This window comes from Galeopterus variegatus, unplaced genomic scaffold (assembly GCF_000696425.1).
Source record: "Galeopterus variegatus unplaced genomic scaffold, G_variegatus-3.0.2 Scaffold4302, whole genome shotgun sequence".
Taxonomy (NCBI): Eukaryota; Metazoa; Chordata; class Mammalia; order Dermoptera; family Cynocephalidae; genus Galeopterus; species Galeopterus variegatus.
Window position 1 is genome coordinate 27,890 of NW_007730413.1, and position 22,074 is coordinate 49,963.

Below are 22,074 nucleotides of genomic sequence, written 5' to 3' on the forward strand. Positions count from 1 at the left end.
TATATACACACACTGAATAGAAAGGAAAATTTACCCATGCTATGCTGATATGTGCAAAATAAATGTAGATTATTTATTTCCTATAATGCTTTGTCTCTATGATATATACACACACTGAATAGAAAGGAAAATTTACCCATGCTATGCTGATATGTGCAAAGTAAATGTAGATTATTTATTTCCTATAATGCTTTGTCTCTTTTTTTCCAGTAATATTTATCCCATTCTGTAATTGAACAATGAATGAACAAAGAGCAAAAGAAAACAAAGTTTGGGCCGACCCCGTGGTGCACTTGGGAGAGTGCTGCGCTGGGAGCGCAGCGACGCTCCCGCCGCGGGTTCGGATCCTATGTAGGGATGGCCAGTGTGTTCACTGGTTGAGCGTGGTGCGGGCAACACCACACCAAGGGTTGCGATCCCCTTACCGGTCACGAAAAAAGGCAAAAAAAAAAAAAAAGAAAAAGAAAACAAAGTTTAAGCTTGTCAATTTATAGTATCGGTCTTTTCCATTTTTATTCTATTTCTTTCGAATGTCTCTGTGCAAGTATTCAATCATTTATTTTTCTTTTCTATCCTTCTGTCAATAATCACGATGGTGCCTGGGTGCATATAGAGTAGGAATTGTGATAGAAATGGAAAAATGGAGTACAGAGCCACAAGATGTTCTCTAAATCTCCATAAGTTTCTGCAGTGTGGTACCTGGTGTGGTGTGCACTATGATGTGACTGGTCATGTCTAGACATTTATCTATTAAAGTCCATGATTCCAGCCCTTCAATTATTCTTATCAAATTCCCATAGTTCCATATGTTTCAGATACAAACTATCTACTAGTCTACTGGATTTTAAAAATCTTATTCACTCTCAATAAAATATGTAGGAAATTCTGGATCCCCTGAATAGTCTATATGGGCCATGGGGAATCAGGATATTTGTATCATATTGTCTTAACTAGACATCTCTCTTTACTTATGCTGTGTTATAGCTCCTCTGGGCTCATTAGATATGATTAAGTATTGGGCTCTCTATAGTGCAGGAATTCTTAACCTGGGCACCATGGGTGCCCAAGGTATCTGTGGATAAATTAAGAGGATCTGTGAATTTGGATGCCAAAAGTATTTTCAGCAACTTCTAATTTTATTTAACATTTTCTTCTACAGATAACAGTAGAATTAAGAAATACACATGATTTTGCTGTCAGGAAAATCAAATGTTACCATATATTACAGTCTTTAGGATATTTCAATATATCATTTAAGCTTATAATTATTAGACCTGTGGCTAAATCTTATATAATGCATTAATAGAAATCATTTGTATTACCATATTCAAATGTATTTTTATATTATTTTCACACATATTTCAATATGTTCGGCTTCCTTTGTAATCTTATGTATTTTATGCAGTCAAAAAATTATTCTGGTGAATTTATGGGCTTTCCTAGTCTGCCAAAGGGGTTTTACAGCCTTCCAAAGATATGTCTGGGGAAGTATGCTCCTGATCAACCTTATTTTCTCAGACTCTCCATTTCTACCTAGATGTTCGCTTTATATATCCTCACCCCCACCAAGCCCCCACTCTGAGAGGGCACATGTGCTGTCCTCTGTGTCCTATCTCTGCTTTTATTCTCCTTCCTGCATTCTACCAGGGACGGAAGGGTTAATTTGCACTTCTTTTTAGATCTTCATAAACTCCTTTCTTAGCTTTAGCTCTGTCCTCCATTCCTTGGATTTATAATGATGGAATTGTCAAGAAGCTGATTTTTTTGTTTGAGAAATAAAGAAAAAAAGCAAAACACATTGGCTTATCATTTTCAAAATATTACCATTATATTTTCCTCTAGTAAATTATTGGACCATCACAAAGAGCATTCATTATAGTCTAGGTGTTTCTGACATTCATTCTTAGAAAGTGAAAGTTATTTCCTTTGTGTTCATCGGCCTACTTCTCATGTTTTCCACATTTAACTAGGCAAACAAGCATAGGTGTTGTATGAGATTCTGAACTCCCACCATTGGAACTGCAATGGTTTTCTCCAAGGAATCTTGCTTCTTACTGGCATCTGGCCATCCTCAACCCACTCTTCCCACTGAGGTCACACAGCTTTCTTTAAGTGGGGAGATGCCTTTGGTGGTTCTCACATCATGTGAGAAAGTTGTGGATTAAGGAGCTGCTGAAGATCTAATCCAAATCCTCTTCTATGTTCCTCACTCCCAGGCTTGAACTATTCCTATCATTAATGTTCAAGAGAGAAATGGGTGCCAGCCAAGTCAAGTCACATAAGGCCAATGTGAACGAACACCCTCCCTGGCCTCTGCATTCCTGTGAACTCTCAAGCCCATCTTAGCTTCTAGGTTCTCGTTATTACTTGCTGAAGGTTCTCTTTATTAAAGAATCCAATTTCTTCCTGTAAAACACAGCCTTTCCAAATATAATAATTTATCAAATCTAAGACATCTTCACTTGTAAGGGGTACTATTTGCTATGCTACTAAAAAACAAACAAAAACACTACCAAAGAAACTATACATTAATACTTTAGTGATAGATATGCAGGATTCATAATTTTGTCACAACAGCCTCTCATTCATTTTTATTTAAATTTATTTTACCCATTCTGAAGGATTTGTCAACTTTTTCTGTCTTCAGTTGCTTGTGTGGATGTGTGATAGGCAGTCTTTTAGTATATTTCAGTGTGGTAGATTGCAGTTTTATTCCAGTGCTTTACTTAAGCCTAATATATGCATGTTCTTTATTATATTACTTTACTGTTCCATTCATCAAAGAGGCAGAGAATATTTCTCCAGCCCTTGGCTTTAATCAAGGATCCCTTCAATTAACTACAGTCTCTCCTTATCCAATAAAACACTAAGCTAGGTGTTGCTATGAAGGCATTTTGTAGATATGATTAAAGTTCGTAATCAGTTGACTTTAAGTAAGGGATATTATACTAGATAATCCCAGTGGGTCTGATTCAATAAGTTAGAAGGCTTTAAAAACAAAAATAAATTTCACCTGTGAACTTCAGCTTCAGTCTGTGCCCAAGTGTTCCAGCCTTCCCTTTTTGACAGCCCTACCCTGTGGATTTCAGACCTGCCTCGTCAGACCCCACAATTCCATAAGCCAATTCCTTGTTTAAATCTCTTAAAATATATCTACTAATGATTCTGCTTCTCTGGTTGAATCCTGACTAATACACCAGTTGACTTGTTTTGCCCAATAGACTGAAGTAGAATTGATACTGTCCTAGTTCCAAACCAGGGCCCTGAGAGACCTTGAATGTCTCACTTGATCTTTTTGCACTCAGCTATCACCAAGAAAATAATATGTCCAGCTAACCCACTAGACTCATGTGGAGGATGAGAGCCATGTGGAGCACAAACATAAGAAGCCAGCCCATCTAGATAACTTCCACCTAGAGTGGCTGCACCCCAGCTGACATGAATGGAAATAAATGATTTATTTTAAACCACTGAGTTTTGGGATGCTGTCATGCAACATTATTGTAGCAACAGCTAACCAATAAACTCAGTAACAAAATGTTACAGAGTTTTATCTATTTATGGTTATCTATTTTAAGTTCCATAATTTAGTTTGTGGTTACTTTGCAAACAAATATGAAGTTGCAGGTATTCCTCCAATAACGAACGTTTGTTCACTAACATCCAATTTATGCCTCGCTGTCTGTTTCTAAGTCTTCCTGCACACACACTAACTTGTTTCAGTGCCAAATCATAGCATAATCTTTTGGAAGACATTTCCAATAGCAATTCAAGCAACTTATGCAGAGCCAACAGTGCACACAGTTCATGTGAAGTGAGGTCTGTTGTGAACAACTGTGATCAAGTTCATGCATGCACTGGCACTGACGATCATGTCACAACCGTTACTTGGCTGGGAGCAATTGTAAAGTACCATCAATTATAGAAAATATCCCAACTTTAAGATGTAAAATAAATGTGCTTCTTAGAAACAATGGAAATTGGCATGTCCCTGGCCACTGCATTCAGAGCCTGAGTTGCTGTTTCTACAGTTGGGCTTCTCTCTTCATGAGAGGTTTATTCTTTTCAAAATGCTTGATTTCAAGAAAGATCTTAGAGATAACTTTCTATGTCACTCCCATTCCCCCATCTGTTGAGTATCTTTTAGCCCCTGCTTCATATTCTTTCTCTTTTGGGGTTGGGATGGCCTCTAGCTTCGGATGATTCTGCTCTCCAGTTGTAATTGAGGAATTTGAAATCACATTGTCTCTCATAGATGCAGGCAAGAAGAGCTCTTACTGTGGGCCTCAGGTGTTAGACAATCCGCTCAGATCCTCTGTCCAAGGCCCTCCCTCCAGGGAAAGAAGTTTATTGGGCTAAAGGGACATGTGACCTAGAGCCCCTGCTTCTTCTCCAACTATGCCATGCTTCGAGTTCCAGGAAGGCTAGCCCGTGTTGCTCATGTCTGCATCCCTTAGCCTGAGGGTGGGCAATCTATACTCACAAGAGTTTAGATAGAGCTGATCATGTTGGCTACACTGACAACATATATGTGCATTAGGTCTCATAGACAGATGGTCGGAAGAGAAGGGGGTGGGTCAGAGGCTAGCAACTTGGCCTGCTTTCCTGTTTCACCGGGTTCCAGCATGGCACTCCAAGTTAATTCTAAATTTGAGCGTAGCATTCCAGTTTATAGTGAAGGCATAGTATTGAAAGTTAAAAGATAGAAGGTATTTTATCTGACCATTTATTAGTTTGATTTATATCATTTAAATATTTATGCATATGGTATATGGGCCTCTAGTTATATCCTTGTCTCAAATCCCACAAATATTAGGTGCAGGCACACAGGTTGGGAACAGCAGAGGATCTCCTGTACAGTGGGATCAAAAACTTACACTACACTCTTAACCCACACTCAACTGGGCAGCAGAAAATGAAAGCTTTAAGCTTTCTGTTTGAAGGTGGGTGACTTCTTCAGTCAATGTTGAGAAATTTATATTTGGTTGCTCTGCACACATTCCCTTTCAATAATATTAATAACAAAAATAATGACTGATGTTTATTGAGGTCTGTGGGTTAGGTATTGGGCCAGGATTTTCATATGTATAAATTAATTTAATCCTCAGACAACAAAGTGATTGTTATCACCACATCTTAAGAAGTGAAATTGATGTACAAGGAGGTGAATCAACTTGTCTGAGTTTGCATCCCAGAAGGTGGAAAAGCCAGAAATCAAATCCCAGGCAGACTGGCTTCAGAGTGCATGTTCTTTCTTTGTTATGATGTTCTGCTTCTCCAGGATGGTGTCTGAAGGAGCTGTCTTTTTCTCGGGACATTATATCCTTTCTGAAATCCTCTCAGCATATGGAATCTTCTCCATTCCCCTTGGGGGGAATGGGATAGTATCTCACACTCATCCAGTCAGCCACTTGCTTTGCAAATGATGCAAAAGCAACCCTGTGCTGTGCATGATAAGAAGGATGTGGAGTTTTCCTAAAGACCCATGTCCCTCCGATCTGCTCTTGGGGGAGATTGCCTCCTCTTTCCTTCCCTGACATTCCCCGCTCTTCTCATACCCCTTCTGGATGTTTCTATCAGAATACATTCCTAGAGAGGAAACAAGGACAGGTATATTGTGGACCGCTCTTCCATACCAACGTTTCACTTTTCTTTTTTCCACACTTTACAAGGGGTTCAATACTGTGATGTCTTCTGATGTCTACTTTCTTCATTTTTCCTACCAATAAGAGACAACCCTTTCTTTCTCCTTCTTGATAGAATATTTATTGCTTCCTTCCCTTTATAAAATATATTTTTATTTATTTATTTTTTACTGTGGTATAATACACATAACATAAATTTAGCACCTTAATCATGTTTAAGTATATAATTCAGTATTCACATTGTTGAGCAAATGATCTTCAGAAGTTTTCATCCTGTAAAACTAAAACTCTACATCCAATAAAGAACAATTTCCCATTTCTCCCTCCCCAGCTCCTGGAAACCACTGTTCTACTTTCTGTTTCTATAAATTTAACAACTCTAGGTATCTCATATGAGTGGAATCATACAATATTTGTCTTTTGTGACTGTCTTATTTCACTTAGAATAATATCCTCAAGGTTCATCCATGTTGCAGCATGTCAGAATTTCTTTCTTTTTTAAGGCTGAATAATATTCCATTGTATGTATATAACATGTTTGTTTATCCATTCATTCATTGATGGACACTTGGGTTGCTTCCATCTTTCGGCTATTGTGAATAATGCTGCTATAAATATAGGTGTTCTCCCTTCTCTTTGTGTACTATAATATTGAAATGATGATGAAGGAAAGTGATATATGGGGGGGATAAAATACACAATATATATGAGTTTAATATTTTTGAAATAGTATTCCTGTTGCATTCTGTGTACCATCTCCTTTGTGCTTTGATCTCGGAGACACAGAAATAAGTTGCCAAACAAATCCACTCAGTTTTCAAGGACATTAGAATATAAATGGGAAGATTGATATTTGCCCATTCTCCTCCCAAAAGGAATATGATTTTAACATTAAAAATACAAGTCATTTGCATTTGATACAAGTAATTGCATTTGATGCTGAAAACTTTTTTTATTCTGCTTTTTTACAGCAGAAAGTAACTGGGAATTCAACCTTGAACAATCCCATCTCTTGAAAATATTGTTAGAGGAAAGTGATTGCCAAATCCAATCAAACCTATTTTCCTTGCCATTGATATGGCAGCTACAAAGTGAATGAAATCCATGGAAACACCTGCACGTTGCACTGTGAGAGCTCCATCATGCCTCTATTTCAATTTCCACTTCTCTTGCTTGGGTTGAAGCAATCATGACTATTGATATGTCAAATATGTGACTTTCTCATTGAGAATAAAAAAAATCAAGGCCACTGTATCAGCATAACAGTAACAATAAAGTGGCCGAATTCTTTCTCTTTTTTGAATAGAGCAACAATGACAAGAAGAGTAACCTTCTGTAGCATAAAGTGATATGTATTTTTTTATTTATAACCCATCTTATTCCAACAAAATTTTAAGACACCTAAGTTAATTTTAAGGAATTTGTTTGTTTTTACCTTTATCAAGTTAGTTTTATGTTTCATAAATTTCCAAACATTTCAAATGGCAAGGTACATCTATCCTTGTTTTATGATATGATTTATACAACCTATTGACTTTACATTGAAATCTTTTCATCTCCTAAAATCACAGCTTTATAATGTGTTAAGTTCTTAGCAAAGCATATTAAACCTTTGCTGTATGAAGCATCAATTTCAAAAGGAAGAAATCATTACTTTTTAATACGTTTTAAAGCATTACAGATTAAGCTAAAGTTGTTTGTTTGTTTGTTTAATTATCCCCTTTCAATAACTTCCCACCAGTCTTTGTAAAAAAATCCAAACCTGAAACCAGATCATGATTACATGGTCTAGCCCAAATTTGCCTCTTCAATTTCATCTCCTTTCTGTCTCTCTGGGGCCTCTTCTCCAGCCCCACAGGATTCTCTGCTTTGCTTTGAAAATATCAAATTCATTCCTATCCCATCAGAATAGGCCAGGTTATTCTGCAGTGGTATATAACCCCAAATCTCAAACTTTTAAAACAGAAAGACTTTGTCTTCTCTGGTCTGTAATTTTTATAAGGGAGCCAAGAGTGGGAGAGGACCCTCCACTTTGAACATTAGTCATTCTTGAAGGGGAAAAAGGAAACGCCGCAAGTTGTCAAGCTAACAAGTAAATGTCCCAGCCCAGAAGTGACACACATCACTCCCATTCACAGTTACTGGTCAGAATTAGCCACAACACAGTGGGGCCAGAAAATGCAATGCTACAATGTCTTTAAAGGAAGAAGCAGCACAAATATTTAGCAAGAAGCACGCGTGATCACCCTAGCGATGTTTCACTTGCTGCTAACACATCATGGAATGCTTTTCCCCAGATATCAGATAGCTCACTCTTTCACTTCACTCTGATCAAAATCCTTAGAGAGGTCATCCCTGCCGACCCTGTCTAAAACAGCGTGATGCTTATCACTCTCTCCATACCTTGTTTGATTTTTGTTCCTCACTTGTCTCTGCCTGAACTTATATTTTTATTTATTGCCCATTTTATACCTACACACAAGCATATTATTTTTTAATATGTGGAATACTATATTTTCTGTCATATTCGTTGATTCATTGACATATCTTTAGTGACTAAGAGAGTATCTGGAACTCAGCAGGCAGTCAATAAATATTTTCTGAATGAGTGAATAAATGAATCAATATATCAGATTGATGTATAGATATTTAAACCATATATCTTTATCTCTATATCTATCTATATGTTGAAATGTCAGTTTTACATATACGTTGCATGATGAAAACTTAATTTCCTACTATATTTTAAATATAAAGAGTAAATTTAGTTTCTGATGTTTTATAAAACCACTCAGATCTTCCTCACAAGGCTCCCTCTGCTGGTTTTCTTGGGGCAGGACAAAGATGAACCTCAGTAACAGTTTTAAATCTAGGAAATCAAGAGAGTTTTTAAAATATTAACTTGTTTTCTTTGGAATAAGTGTTTTGCCTTTTATATTTCTCTTCCCTCCATTCCCTTTTCCAAGCTGGAATTTAGATACATTGGGAAAGGTGTGGCTTGTGTAAGGCACTGGGCGGGAGCTTGGATCCTTAGATCTTCCTAATGTCCTCTCTGACTCTTTCCTGCCTCTACTGTAGAATGGGTAAACTGAGGTGATTTCTGTACTAGTGTGTTCTGAAATAGATTTAATCCTCTCTGGCTGTTAGTTAATCCTCTCAGGCCAGAGACCTGTCTTCTGTCATTTACTTCTCATCTCACCCTGATGATTGCATGTGTCTTTGGAAAAGGCTGCACATAGTACCTCTCCTTAGTGACTTACCAATTCCTTAGTAGTGCAGGAGTTAATGCTACTAACCTGATATGCTCAGGCTCCGTATCTATCTGGATGTTTCTCAACCACACTACACCTGCCCCTTCCCTTGAGGTAAGGGGCAAGCTTATCAAACTCCTTTAAATCTATCTTTCTCTTCTAATTTTCCTAATTTCCACCATCTCTCTGTTTGGAGTAGGGTGAGCCTTGTCTTCCTTAAGATACATCTTCCCTCTCCTTGAGGGCTATAAATCTCATGATGTAGCTATCACGTTGGAGGACGTATGCTGTGGAAGAAACTCTTCTGTATTTGCTTCTTGTCACTGCTTTTGATTGGGAAGCTTTTGATTGGGAAGCCAAATGAAAAACCGGAGCTAGAGATTAACAGATTGGTCTGTTCAGGTTTTCTATTTCTTTATGATTTGAAGTACTAGTCAAAGCATTACTGTATTGCTAATAGTCTGGCTATGTATTAAAAAGTTGCAATGGTGATTCTGAGATGTTTGACCTCCACCTTATTTATTAATTCATAAAAGAAGATTCTCTCTTTTCCAAAATAGAGTCAGGTTTGGAAATTTCATTGGAAAGTTGGATACCACTATGATTCTCCAACTAAAAAATGCTTTGGGAGTACATTCCTTTTTGTTTATTTTGGACTTTACAATGAATCAGAAATAAAAAAATAACAAGGCAGTAGATATTATGTAAATAGGTCCCTTAGCTAGAATGATTGGAGAAAAGAGTGAGCTTGAATAACATTAAAGCCAAATTAACCTTGAAATCTATGTCACTATGAAAAATGTATGTAGTTCAAAAGCAACCAAGTCATCAACAGAATTTTTGAAATTATACAAACATATGAATTTATGTTATAGAAGATGATAATTTAAAATATGTTTTCTAAGTTTCCAAACACATCTTGTATGTCAGAGAAAATAGCTAGAATTAGTACAAGGAGCCTTACCAATACTTAAGTCTCCAGTGGCTAAACTAAGCTTGAGAAGTGCAGTGTGGGCTGAATTCATTATTAGACATATTATTTCTATATGGGCATTGGCACAGCAGATTTTCATGACTCCTTATCTTCCTTTGTATTTAGCCCACAGAGGTGGTGATAAGCATCATCAATTAATCACAGGTAAAACTTCCAGGTGTGTTCTTATTCATTTTACTTCTGCAACTTGAGATGTGAGGAGGAATAAAGAGGCTTCGTGAGACTTTTGGTGATTTTAGTTAAGAGTCACTGACTGACCCAAAGTGAGAGCTTAGTGTGTGAACAGTTGGACAAAAGTTGAGAGCAATCCCAGAGCAGTTCCCAAGCAGCAAACTTTGACATTTGGAAGTCAGGTTCAGTGAAACTGTATCATGGTAATTCTCAACCAGGAGCAAGTTTGCCCCTCAGGGTACTTTTGGTTGTCACAACTGGCAGCGGCAGAAGGGGCGAAGCTGCTACTGTTACCTAGTGGGTAAGACCAGAAATGTTCCTTAACAGTTTGAAATGCACAGAAAAACCCACATATTAAATAAATATCCAGCCCAAAGTGTCAAAAAAAACAAAAACAAAAAACCCTGGTATAAAACCATGAAGTATGAACATAATGGTATAGTTACGGTGTTATATGAGAGGAAGGAGTGGCATTTGCTACTTTATAGATTTTACTCAATATAAGAATTTATCGATGATACACTGTAACTTTCCTTGGATTTGTTGATATGATGAATTAAAAAATATAAGTAATGACACAAAAATAACTAAATAGTGGATAGTCACAGAGAAAGATTTAACTAGTAGTAGTAGAAGAATTAACCACGAATTATAATTGCTAAACATCACTATAGAGTTTCTGAAAGTGTTAGTGTGAGTTATTTTTGTCTATTACCTCTACTTGCCCCTCTTTCCTAAGCAACCACTCACCAATTCTGGAGTAAAGATATTTGTTTGGGGTATTTTCTTCTTTAAATTCTTCTTTGGTATGTTCCATAAAGCTTTGTGAATCATTTGATTTGCCTTTTTAAAGAAAATCGCAATAGAAGAAATGCTTCTTGTTATGCTTATCTTACTTAGAATTTACTATTGGTCTTTTTTCCTCTTTTCCCCCCTAACATATGTCTTTTAATTTCCAATACTCTAGTGAAACTAGCTAAAATGCTTCTGAGTATTTCACTCTCAATAACGTAAAAGGTCTGTGAGGCAGTTCATGTGAAAAAGAAGTTGTTTTGGTGGTTACTAAGAGAAATGTACAGAGAATCGATAGAAAATGAATGTAGGAAAACTTGAGTTTCTTCCTTCAAAATAAAAGTAAACTTAGGTGGTAAAGTAGAACAGAAACAAGTTTTATATAGAAAGGAATTTAGACCTGGGACAGGTCAACACTTTCTCACAGTAGAGGTATTTAAAGGTGAATAAGAGCTGTACAGGTAGATAGACTTGGAATAGCTTTCTGTTTCTTACTTCTACCAACTTAAAGAGGAAAGATTGGGAAAATAAATAAGATTGAGAAACCATAAGCTAAACAACATGAGAGCAGCTGAAAGAATTCACCCGGTATCCAACTCAGCCTGAGATTCATAGCATCCTTTGTGAATTTCGAAGCAAAGTTAATACTAAACATAAATGATAAAGAATTCCAACTGAATTTGGTATTTAAGTTTAGGTAAGTTAAGTACTTATTGGAATTATTAAGGAGTAGTTATAAAAAATGATTGTAGTAAAGTTTCTTTTTAAGCCATTTAAGAGGTGAAGCTTTCTTTCTTTATTTATTTGTAATCCAAAGAAGTCTTTCAAAAAAAAGCCGCAAAGAGGGCCTAAGATGCAAGGGAAAAGAAAGGGGAGTTAACTTTTATTGCATGGCCTAGTATGTTCTAAGCATTGTGCCACACATTTTTTCCAGTTATCTAACTAGTGTCTTTCAGCTCCAAGCTCACCCTTCCTTTCTCTGCTTTGTGATGCTAGAGAACAGGAAGCACATTAGAAAGAGTTCCAGGGTGGGGAGGAAGAAGAGATTTCATTCTTCCTGCTGTTGTTCCTGTTGCTCTTCCTGGCATTGTGGTTTCAGCAACAGACAATTTGTTCCAGTTTCCATTTTTCTGCTCTCCCAGAACCTGCTGTATTGCGCCCCCTCATAAGTACTGGCAATAGCTGGGCAGCGTCTCCCCATCAGAGATGTGAGTCCCACTGTATGAGGTGCCTCTTACAATCCATACATTCTAATAATCTAAACCTCATCTCTCTGATTCTGTGGCTCCAGGGATGATAGCAGTTTCTTGAAGTCACTGTTTCTGTGTTATTTTTATGTCTCCTTTCATTGTCTGTTCTTTTTACACCTTTTACAATAATTCCTTACATTAAATTCTCTCTGTTAAAAATGACTGACAGTTTTTTCTTAAATTAGCTTCTGACTGATAGCCACTCTTTACATAAATTGTGTTCATTTTATAAATGGGTAAATTGAAGTGTACATGGGTCCAGTAACTGGATGAAGTTTCATAGCCAGCAGGGGCATAACCAGAATGGAAACCCAGATTTATAAGCCACAGTCTTTGCTAATATTTCAGGAAGAATAAGAGACATAGGAATAAAACCATGAGAGATTTTAAAAATTTTAAAGAATAATTTAAGAATAAAGTTATAAGAATTCTGACCAACCATCTCCCCTCTACATATCTCTCTTTATTTTTTTTCTTTCAAATCACTTACTATTTTGACAGCAAAAAGATTATTTTAAAAAGGCATATAAATCCATGATGAAAAAAGATCATAGCACATTGGAAATACTAAGAAAACTGTGAAATAAGCAGAAATAGACTAAACAGAGCAAAGAAAAAAAAATCCTAAATCTGCAATAGGAAACCTTAAGGCAGACTAGACTCTCAGAACATCAGAAACTTTCAGAAATGGAGGCACCAGGTTCTTTCTATAAAGATGGTGCTGAAAAAGCAGGATTTGTTGAAATTCTAATAAGTAGCACTTACATCTTCAGAGTCCCTTCCCTACAATTTACATTAGGATTCTATTTTCCTACAAACAAGTAGAAAGTTTATGATGTAAAAGGACAGTCAGGGTTTGGTAAGGCTGATGTCACTGGGGGCCTTAATGGGACAGTAGTTTGTATGGAAGGATGGGAGAAATTTGAGACCTCCATGGGACAGAAGTGAGAGATGGAAAGGGACTTAGAAGGAGAGCGTGAATAATTGAAGCAACAAGATTTTGGAAGATGTGGGATTCAGAGAAAATGACTGGCTGGTCTTCTGGAAGGGAGATTTTTTTTTTTTTTCTTTTCACATCTGAAGAAAGCTTTGATGAATGAAAGTATTTGGAAAGGTGCATTTAGCGATGTTATTTCCAACAACTCCATATTCTCCATATGTGGACACATGGGTGAGTCAAAAGGTTTGGGAAGAGAAACATAAGTTTGAATCGACTATATAATGAATCAGAACAAGAACCTGCCCCCAACCATACTTTACTGGTAAACAAAGAATTCATATAACACAGGCCATGAACTTGTGGCCCATATGTCAAATTTAACCTGAAAATATGTGATTTTTAAAAATTAGTTGCCAACATCTTGAAACTTAGCAGCTCTCACTTTAAAAAATAATTCCGTTTGAAGACTTCTTGAAAGACTGGATAATTCTACAATACTGAACATACATTTCAGTATGTAGCTGAGTGGTGGGAACTTTCTTTAGATGGTGTAGGTATTTCCTTTAGCCTTCTATGTTCATTTGTTACATTTCTGGGTCTGTGCAGTCATTTGAGTTTCACACCCTGAAAAAGCACCTGTCTCTTGAGTATCACTGAGCCACCTGTGTGAAATTGCGGTGTGGTTATTAACAACATTTTTAGAAAAGCAATATATGGTATCACAAGAACCCCACCCAACACTGTCTCCCATAGATGGAGAGCTTCAGATAAATTAAAGCTTCAGTGCCAATTAAAAATGACTCCTGATTGGATGAATCTCTCCAATAATTGCTACTGGACCTTCCAGTATCATCTAAATCTATTCTTATAAACTCATTCGGCAGAGTTAAACCACGGTCACTCAAGAGTCTCTTCTGGCATCTGTTAGAGATCAAGCCAATCTGAGACGGCTGGCCCTTCCAGACTTGCTTACATACTGTCATTTATCAAATTCAAGCTTCTGACATAGGGTTTTGTCTAGCATAAATTGACTATAAAACACAAATCCAAGGAGGTGCCATAACTTTTTATTTGAATAATAGGGATTATAGGAGTATCAGCTGATACTCATTCCCTTTTCAAGAAATAATTCTTACATGATGACTCATTAATTAATTTGCAATCTATTTCCATCTAACTGTTCAATGAATATCAATATTCTGAGAATTAGTGATTAAATATGCTGTGTGATCACAAGATGAGTCAATTGAGAAAAGCACTAGCTGTAGTCTTGGACATTTTTAACTGGTGAAACCATTTCACTCAAAAGTAGTTGAGTTGACTACTAATTTAGGCCTAAGATGTGATTATTAAACAGCTTCCACCAGGATATAAACACCTTTTTAAAAAATGGCCTCAAGTTAATTATAAGAAAGTTTTCCTAACATGTAGCTATCTTGTTCTCTTTCATGCTATGAATTTCTGGCATATAGACCTCAATTATTTTCTAATGAAATTTCTTCAGTCCTAAGAGGAAGCTCATAGGGTTTGGTTTGCTTATGTAGTTTCTCTTCTCTTTTCTTCATAACTTCTTGGAAGTGTTTTATCTCCTGTAACTCTTTGTCTTTAAGTTCTTTGTCCTCACATATTGCATCTTCTTTCTGTCGGATCATTAGCTCTTTCTGCCACTGTTACAGAGAAAACTTCATTAACATACAATTTCCCATGAAAAAATACATATTGGTTCAGCTTCTCAAAATGCAGATTTTTATATCCAATTATCCTCTTAGGTTTCCCCCCACCCCCAAAGACATTCCTCAGGAATTCTATAGCATACTGGAAAAATATGTCACCCATTAGAATGCATATAAACTCTACAAAACAGAATTCCCTCAATATTTTTAAAGATAAAAAACCATTCAAAAGAAGACATAATAGTGTTTATATTTCTATATCCCAAAGGACTTTACATTTTTCATCAGTAATGATATTTACGTGACAACATGGTTAATAAAGTAAAAACACAAGGTAAAGCAAAACAAAAGGAAAAAATACAAATTAAAGTGAGAAGCAAAACCTGTGATACTTTTTCATTTGAGATTGAAAATGAAATTAATGGTCAGACAAATGATTATTTTGCAGTAAACCAGTAAAAATACTTCTAAGGGATTCCTCTCAACTGACAATATTAACTCAGGACAATAACAGCATATCTCAAGGCAAGAGCCCTAGGAATGAGTAATCAGTGTTGGAAGCAATGGTGATGAATTAACCTAACATCATCATGAGGAATTTTTCTACCATTGTAATACATTTGATGAGGGAAATGGTAAAAAGGTAGGGTAACCCTCTTCAGACTGTGTAAACAGTTCAGGGCAGAATGACTGTTCCATGAAATGCTGGAAATTCCTAAGGACACTGCCTATGCTGCTCTTTTTGTCACACTCAGCTGGTGCATGTACACAAGTGACCACTGACATTAACAACCTATCATCTAACTTGTAGATTACAGCATGTGCCAGTGCTGTGAGTTGTGACTACTACTTGTCTCCTGGGATGTATGGATAACAACAAGCAGAACTAAAGCTCAGAGTCCATAGCAAGTCACTCAGCCTTGCTAAAGGCAATAACATTTTGTAAAATGTCAACATGCTCATATTAGAGTAAATACTAAAAACCAAATCCTAATACCATATCCACTTATTTTTATCTCCAGTTAACTTTTAATAATACAAAAACAAAAAACAAAAGTTGCCTGCACTTGTCTTGAGGATATAGCTACACACAGTTATCACTCATATGTTTGGTTTCTCAAAACCATTTTTGCATGTAACATATAGAAAACTGAGGCAAAACATCTGGGACATTCAGGCACAGACTGAATTCATGCTTTGGTACAAGTTCTTCGATACTCAACTGTGACATAATTTTTCTCATATAATAAACTAAATAATAACCTAATTGTTTAGTAAAACTACCAATTTTATGTTATAGCATAAAAGCAGTAGTTGGTATAATAATGACATTATCTATAAACAAAGACAACTACTCTATCCTATATGAGAGATTCAATGTATCTCATGACTTTGTTCTTTACATTGTGAAAAATCAACATAGGATTAATTCTTATGAACTGTCAGAAAAATACTCGTAGAATTCTTTGGTTACCCAAACAGCTTGTACGAAAGCATTATTTACTGCTTTATTCAACCCATTTACCCAGTGATTCAATCATCATGCTATGTAATACCAGCAGCATACAAGCTACCTTGATATCTGCTGAACAATGAGATATCTTCCCTATTTCTTGTGTATTATAACAACTCAATAACAGTCGGTTGACTTAGGAGATTCATACTTGGCAGCTACAGGGATGTGTTTTTGTTTCTTGTCAGTATTACAGATCCCACCCTCCCACTCCCCATTCTGGTTAGGGATTATAAACCAAGAATTTGAGCAGCCATGAAACAGTGAAAGGGAAAGTGGACTTGGAGTCCAGAGATCTGGTTTTGTTCGTAGACTCAGTCATGTCTCAACACCTTAAAACCTTGGGGAAATAACTAAATTGTAAACCACTAATTTATTCTTCTTATTGGTAATGTTTTACAGGTTTGTTGTAAAAATTAAATTAACCAATGTAAGAGCATTTTGTAAAGTATGAAGTATGATATAAGACCAAAATACTAATGCTATACCTATCTGAAAAACAATGAATACGTGAATATTTTAAAAATATAATATTCAGAGACACTTCCACAAACCTTCCTAAATCAATACTATGAACTACTATTTCATTAGCTAGCCACATATCAAACAATTTGGATCTTATAAGTTCTCAAACATATTTTCAGAAGGGTTTCCTTTTACCCTTCTTTAGCTACAATATAAGCACGTACGTGGCAGTGTTTACTTAGATAATGCTTATATTCTTTGAAAGAGAGAAAGATGATGGTTGTTAGGAGCTATTTCCTAGTCTCTTTTCTGTCATTCCAAATACTCTTTAACTAGCCTTAGGCAGCCCAAAGTCACCCAGGGATATATATCAGAATATTTTGAAAAGTTTGTAAAAAAAATGGAATTAAAAGATAATTCAAATCTTTCCACAAACTTTTTGAAGACCCTTGTGTGTATATATATTCATACGTATATAAAATGTTGTCAGGTTGCTATCTCTTGTCAGCTATTCCAGATCATTTAGTTAAAGTGAATAGGAAAATATAGATATCAAAATTTATGAACCTTGGAAATTTTTCGGAATTCCCTGCATAGATGATATGTTTGCTTAGCATAAACTTTATTAGTAAATAGTAGAACAATATTACAGCTCTCATTCTGCGATTCCAAGGTATCTGTCAGCCTCCAAACCCCAATACTTATAGCTATTGCTAGAGTGTCTTAAATATTAGCTATGTGGTAGATAACTATTAAATGTGATCAGTAAATAAAATCATCCCTTATTCTTTATCAAAATATCACCAATTAAATGGAATGTGAAATTAATTATGGTAATGGCTATAATCAAAATCTATAGATAATAATGAACTACTGTGATAAGATTAATTTAAGCACATTCTATATGCTATTGAATCCATGTTGCATTTTCAAAAACCGCAAAAATAAGTACTTTCTCTCCTACTCTAGCTCTACTCCTAAAGAGAAGTAGACATAAAATGATGAACATTTGTTAAGAAATTATAGACTAAATATAGCACAATGGATTAAAGTGGCTTACATGAATAGCCTTGCATTGCCACTCATACTAAGAACAAAGTGATTTAAAGTCTTTCTGATCTGTCAAGGGTAAAGAATGGTCACTGAAAATTGAGTCAAAAGATTTTTGTTCTGTTATTAGAACTACAGTGCAGAAGAAATCAGTGTTCAGTGTTGAATATCAGATTCTTGTCACAAGAAATCAGTACTAATTCAGGAAATAGAATTGCGCTAGTGTTTCACAAATGACAGAAAGCTGCATTTTCTGTAACCCAATGAAGGCACTGACGTGTGCAGATAGTCTAGTAAAATACAATTAAATTTGGCAATGACCAATTACAGCGCCACTTTTAAATTCCACATGTTAATGTTTCAGTCTCAGAACCACATTTTATACTTCAAAGTGCCTTTAAAGAACAAAACTTTTGCTGCTAGTTTAAGAAGGTCACTCTTACGTGATGGTCAATGATTTTTGCCAATTCTTTATCCGCCTTGGCGAAGAAATCTGGGTATGGAAACATGGGAAGTTCTGATACAGAAGGATGTTCCCTTCAAAAGAGCACAAAGAACAGATCCAACGTTAGATACGATATTCCTTTTCCCCAGAAACAGACAGATTTGTAAGTCATATTCATTATTAAGCATTTTCATTCTACATTACAAACATATAGAATTACTCTGTGTAGAACACTGTATATTAGCTTTTAGTTTCCTTATGCCAACATAGGTTACTAAAACTGACCGTTTTTTTTTTTTTTTTTTTTTTATTCCTTTTTGTCTTTTTTACTGACCGGTAACGGGATCGCAACCCTCGGTGTCGTGCCCGCACCAGGGACCGGCAACGGGATCACAACCCTCGATGTTGCGCCTGCACCGTGCTCAGCCAGTGAGCGGGAACCGGTCTCCACTTGGGATCCGAACCCTCGGTGGGAGCGCCACTGCGCTCCCAAGCGGTGCACTCTCCAGTGCGCCACCGGGCCGACCCAAACTGACCGTTTTTTTGTTTGTTTGTTTGTTTTCCTTTTTGTCTTTTTTTCGTGTCCGGCAACGGATCGCAACCCTCAGTGTCATGCTCGTACCGGACAGGGACCGGCAACGGAATTGCAACCCTCGGTGCTGCGCCCGCACCTCACTCAGCCAGTGAGCGGCGAACCCTCGGCGGGAGCGCCGCGCTCCCAAGCAGCGCACTGTAGCAGTGCGCCACCGGGCCAGCCCCAAACTGACCGTTTTTAAGGTTAGGGCATGACATATAGAATGAAGACTAGAAAATAATAAAAAGGAAATCTCCTAGCAGATGTAAATACTACAGCTAGTCAGTAGCAAATGAGATGATAGGATCTGAAGGGCTTAGGGAAATCTGATGTAGACTGTGCTGAATGGGGAGATAAACGTGTGCATCCCACACACAGCTCCGCAACCCTGAATGTTCTGGTGGAAGCCTTGGCCTAAGAATTTGATCTAAGATACATTAAAAAATTATGTGATTTCAATACTTTGCCAAGGTGTTTGTATTACTAACAGTGAAAGTGTGGTGAACAGTTTAGCAATAGCTCAATGAAATTGTTGGCAGTACAAAGCTGGGCTTCAAATTAAGGGTGATTTAGTCTTAAATTATCCACATAATAACTTATTGTTAAAATTCTTATGAAAAAATGATGTTAATCAAAGAGTATGTAAAGGATTAAGATGATGGGAGAGGATGATTTTGAAGTACAGAAAGTAGGTGTAAAGAAGAAAGTCTTAGGGAAGAGCCTAAAGAGATACAGTCCATGAGAAATTTCCATTTCCAAAAAGGTCTGATTAGCTTTTAAGACTAGAATGTGTAGCATTAATTTTTTTTTCAAGTTGCTACTATACCATTCCAGTGAGCTCTACATTCATTTTTTTTAATTATTATTTTTTAACTGACATTTAATAATTATACATATTTATGGGGTAGAGAGTGATATTTAGATAAATGTATACAGTGTGTGATGTTCAAATCAGGGTTATTAGGATATACATGACCACAAGAATTTATCTTTTCTTTGTGTTGAGAGCATCTGATCCTCTCTTCTAGCCATTTGAAAATATACAAAAAATTACTGTTAACTGTAGACATCTAGGACTGTTATACAACCCAAAAACTTTCTCTTCCTAACTGCATGCTCCCCTTGTATCACCAGGTCCTGTTTCTCTATACTGCACTAAATGCTTCTCAAATATTTTCATTTATCTTTGTCTCCACCACCACTTCCTTGATCCAAGCCATCAATGAAAGCGACCTTAGCCAGAAAACAGCCATCTTTGGGATAACTAAGAACAAGCATAAAATTTCAGTTATCTATTAACTTAGGAACTGATAATCATCAATTCCTTGAGGTTAGCCGAGGAATGAGAAACTGACCATATGGAGAAACTTCCCAGGGATGAAATCATACCCTAAAAGGATCCTTCTCAAAAGTTTATTTCTGTTTATCTCCCATTACACACTCTCATGTTGATTTACTTTAGATGTTGCACACCTACAATTAATAATTGAAATGAAGTTTTTTTTTTTTTTTTTTTTTTTTTTTTTTTTTTTTGCCTTTCCTAATCAACTGCAAACAAAGGAATTCCAAGAGAGAGGAAAAGCATCCTAGGTGATTGTTAACTCACCTTTTCACTTAAAGGAAAATTGCATCCACATTAGTTAGAGGTACAAGACAGGTATTCCTATATTCCAGTGATGCTTGACTGAGGTTATTGTCTTTAAGCTCTCTCTAAGGAGATAAAGACCCTGATCCCAAAATAATATCAAGGTTTGAAGCTAACCAGTCCATCAAGTGTAGACTCCATGACACCAAAGCACCCAGTCTATCATGGGACATTGACATCTAACTCAGACCTTCTGCTGATCCCATGACCAGCCTACCCCTTTGTCTGCAGGACTAAACCCTTACCTCACCTTCCCACCTCATCTCCTTTATAAACCTCAGAACAGCATCAGAAGGTGGGATGATTTTAGCCTGGCCATCCCCCAGATGCTGGTTATCTGAATAAAGCTTCCAATCCTTGAGCCAACTTTTGGACTTTTGAGTCATCTGTTTAGTCCGAGAGGGCAAGTCAAGCCTGTTGCTGGTAACAGCATCATCTCTTGCCTGGACAAAGGCCTCATTTTTGGAATTTCTGCATTCACCATTCCTCATCCACTTTATTCTTGTCTCTATAAAGTAGCCAGAATTTTTTCCCAAAATACAAAGTGGATTATGTCAATTTCCTACATCAAACTGTTCAATATTTCCTCACTGTAAGAAAATAATCTAAGTGATTCATTTTCAGAAATAATTCAGGCCCAGCCTGAAAGTTGTCTGACTGGTCCAGCTCATTCTTGGGGGGGGGGGGGTCACTGAATAGATAAAGTTGTCCTTGAGATGGTAACGAGTTAATAGCCCTTTTCATTTCATAATGTTTCTCCTTTCACAGGGTTTTGGGTGGGCCTTTGTCATGGGCTTGTCCTGAGCCCTCAGACAAAGAAATTTCCTACAAGGGAGTAGTAACTTGGGGTACTCTTAGATGTAATCCAGGAAGATTGTACACCCCAACCAATGAAGAGGCAGGGTCAGGGAATTGCGCACTAGGAAATATATTGCTTGCTACAGCCCTTTTCCAGTGCCTGCCCGTCAGTCACCCGAACCTTGCAAGGCTGTAATTAAAGTCTCACTTTGCTGTACCCTGTGTCTCCATGTCCATCCTTTGGCCTTGGACGGGTGAGGGTGTCTCTCACATTCATTAACATTAGGATTGAAAGCACATTTGTTAAGGAAACTTGAAGTAGACTGTTTATTTGTTAAGGTGGTTTTGCATGGTTTCTGCAGACTTACTCCTCTCCTTTCTTTGCCCAGTCTCATGCATCCCTAATACACAGGTTTTCTTGCCATTGCTGCAATGTCCATTGCTCTACCCCACTATTGCTTGTTTGCACATGCTGTCATCCTTTCTTCTCTTTTCTTTCTCCTCCCCGTCTCTCCCTACTGCGGGGCTGATTATTGTCTACTCATCCTTCAGCTCTTAGTTCCAGCCCAATGCTGTAGCTCTCAATACACCATGGATACTTTCTTTGTTATACTTACCTCACTTCTAATTTTACATTTATCAACTGCATGTGTGAATTTTACATTTGACTGGAGTATGAGTTTATTTGACTATTGTATGAGCTACATGATCATGGAGACTTTTACCTGTTTGCGTTGAAATAGAGCTCCCTACACTCTCATAACATACGCTATCTGCTTCTGTAGAATTGCTTGCTTAACCTAAGTAACTCCATTTTACCCCGTCTGACCTGCAGACTACCCCCCTCTTCTGCGTGAGAAAGTGTTGA

The 22,074-nt window shown here is 36.8% G+C and overlaps 1 protein-coding gene across 1 annotated transcript in view; it reads right to left on the reverse strand.

Annotated features, from left to right (window-relative positions):
• Nucleotides 1-14,518: 14,518 nt before the first annotated feature.
• LOC103602790 (transmembrane protein 232-like) overlaps nt 14,519-22,074 on the reverse strand; it is a gene marked incomplete at its 5' end in the record, with an annotated part of 137,515 nt that continues 129,959 nt past the window's right edge. The window contains 2 exons of the mRNA XM_008587227.1: nt 14,519-14,710; nt 18,188-18,281. Coding sequence (XP_008585449.1) covers nt 14,519-14,710; nt 18,188-18,281 — 286 coding nt within the window. The remainder of the gene's footprint in view (nt 14,711-18,187; nt 18,282-22,074) is intronic.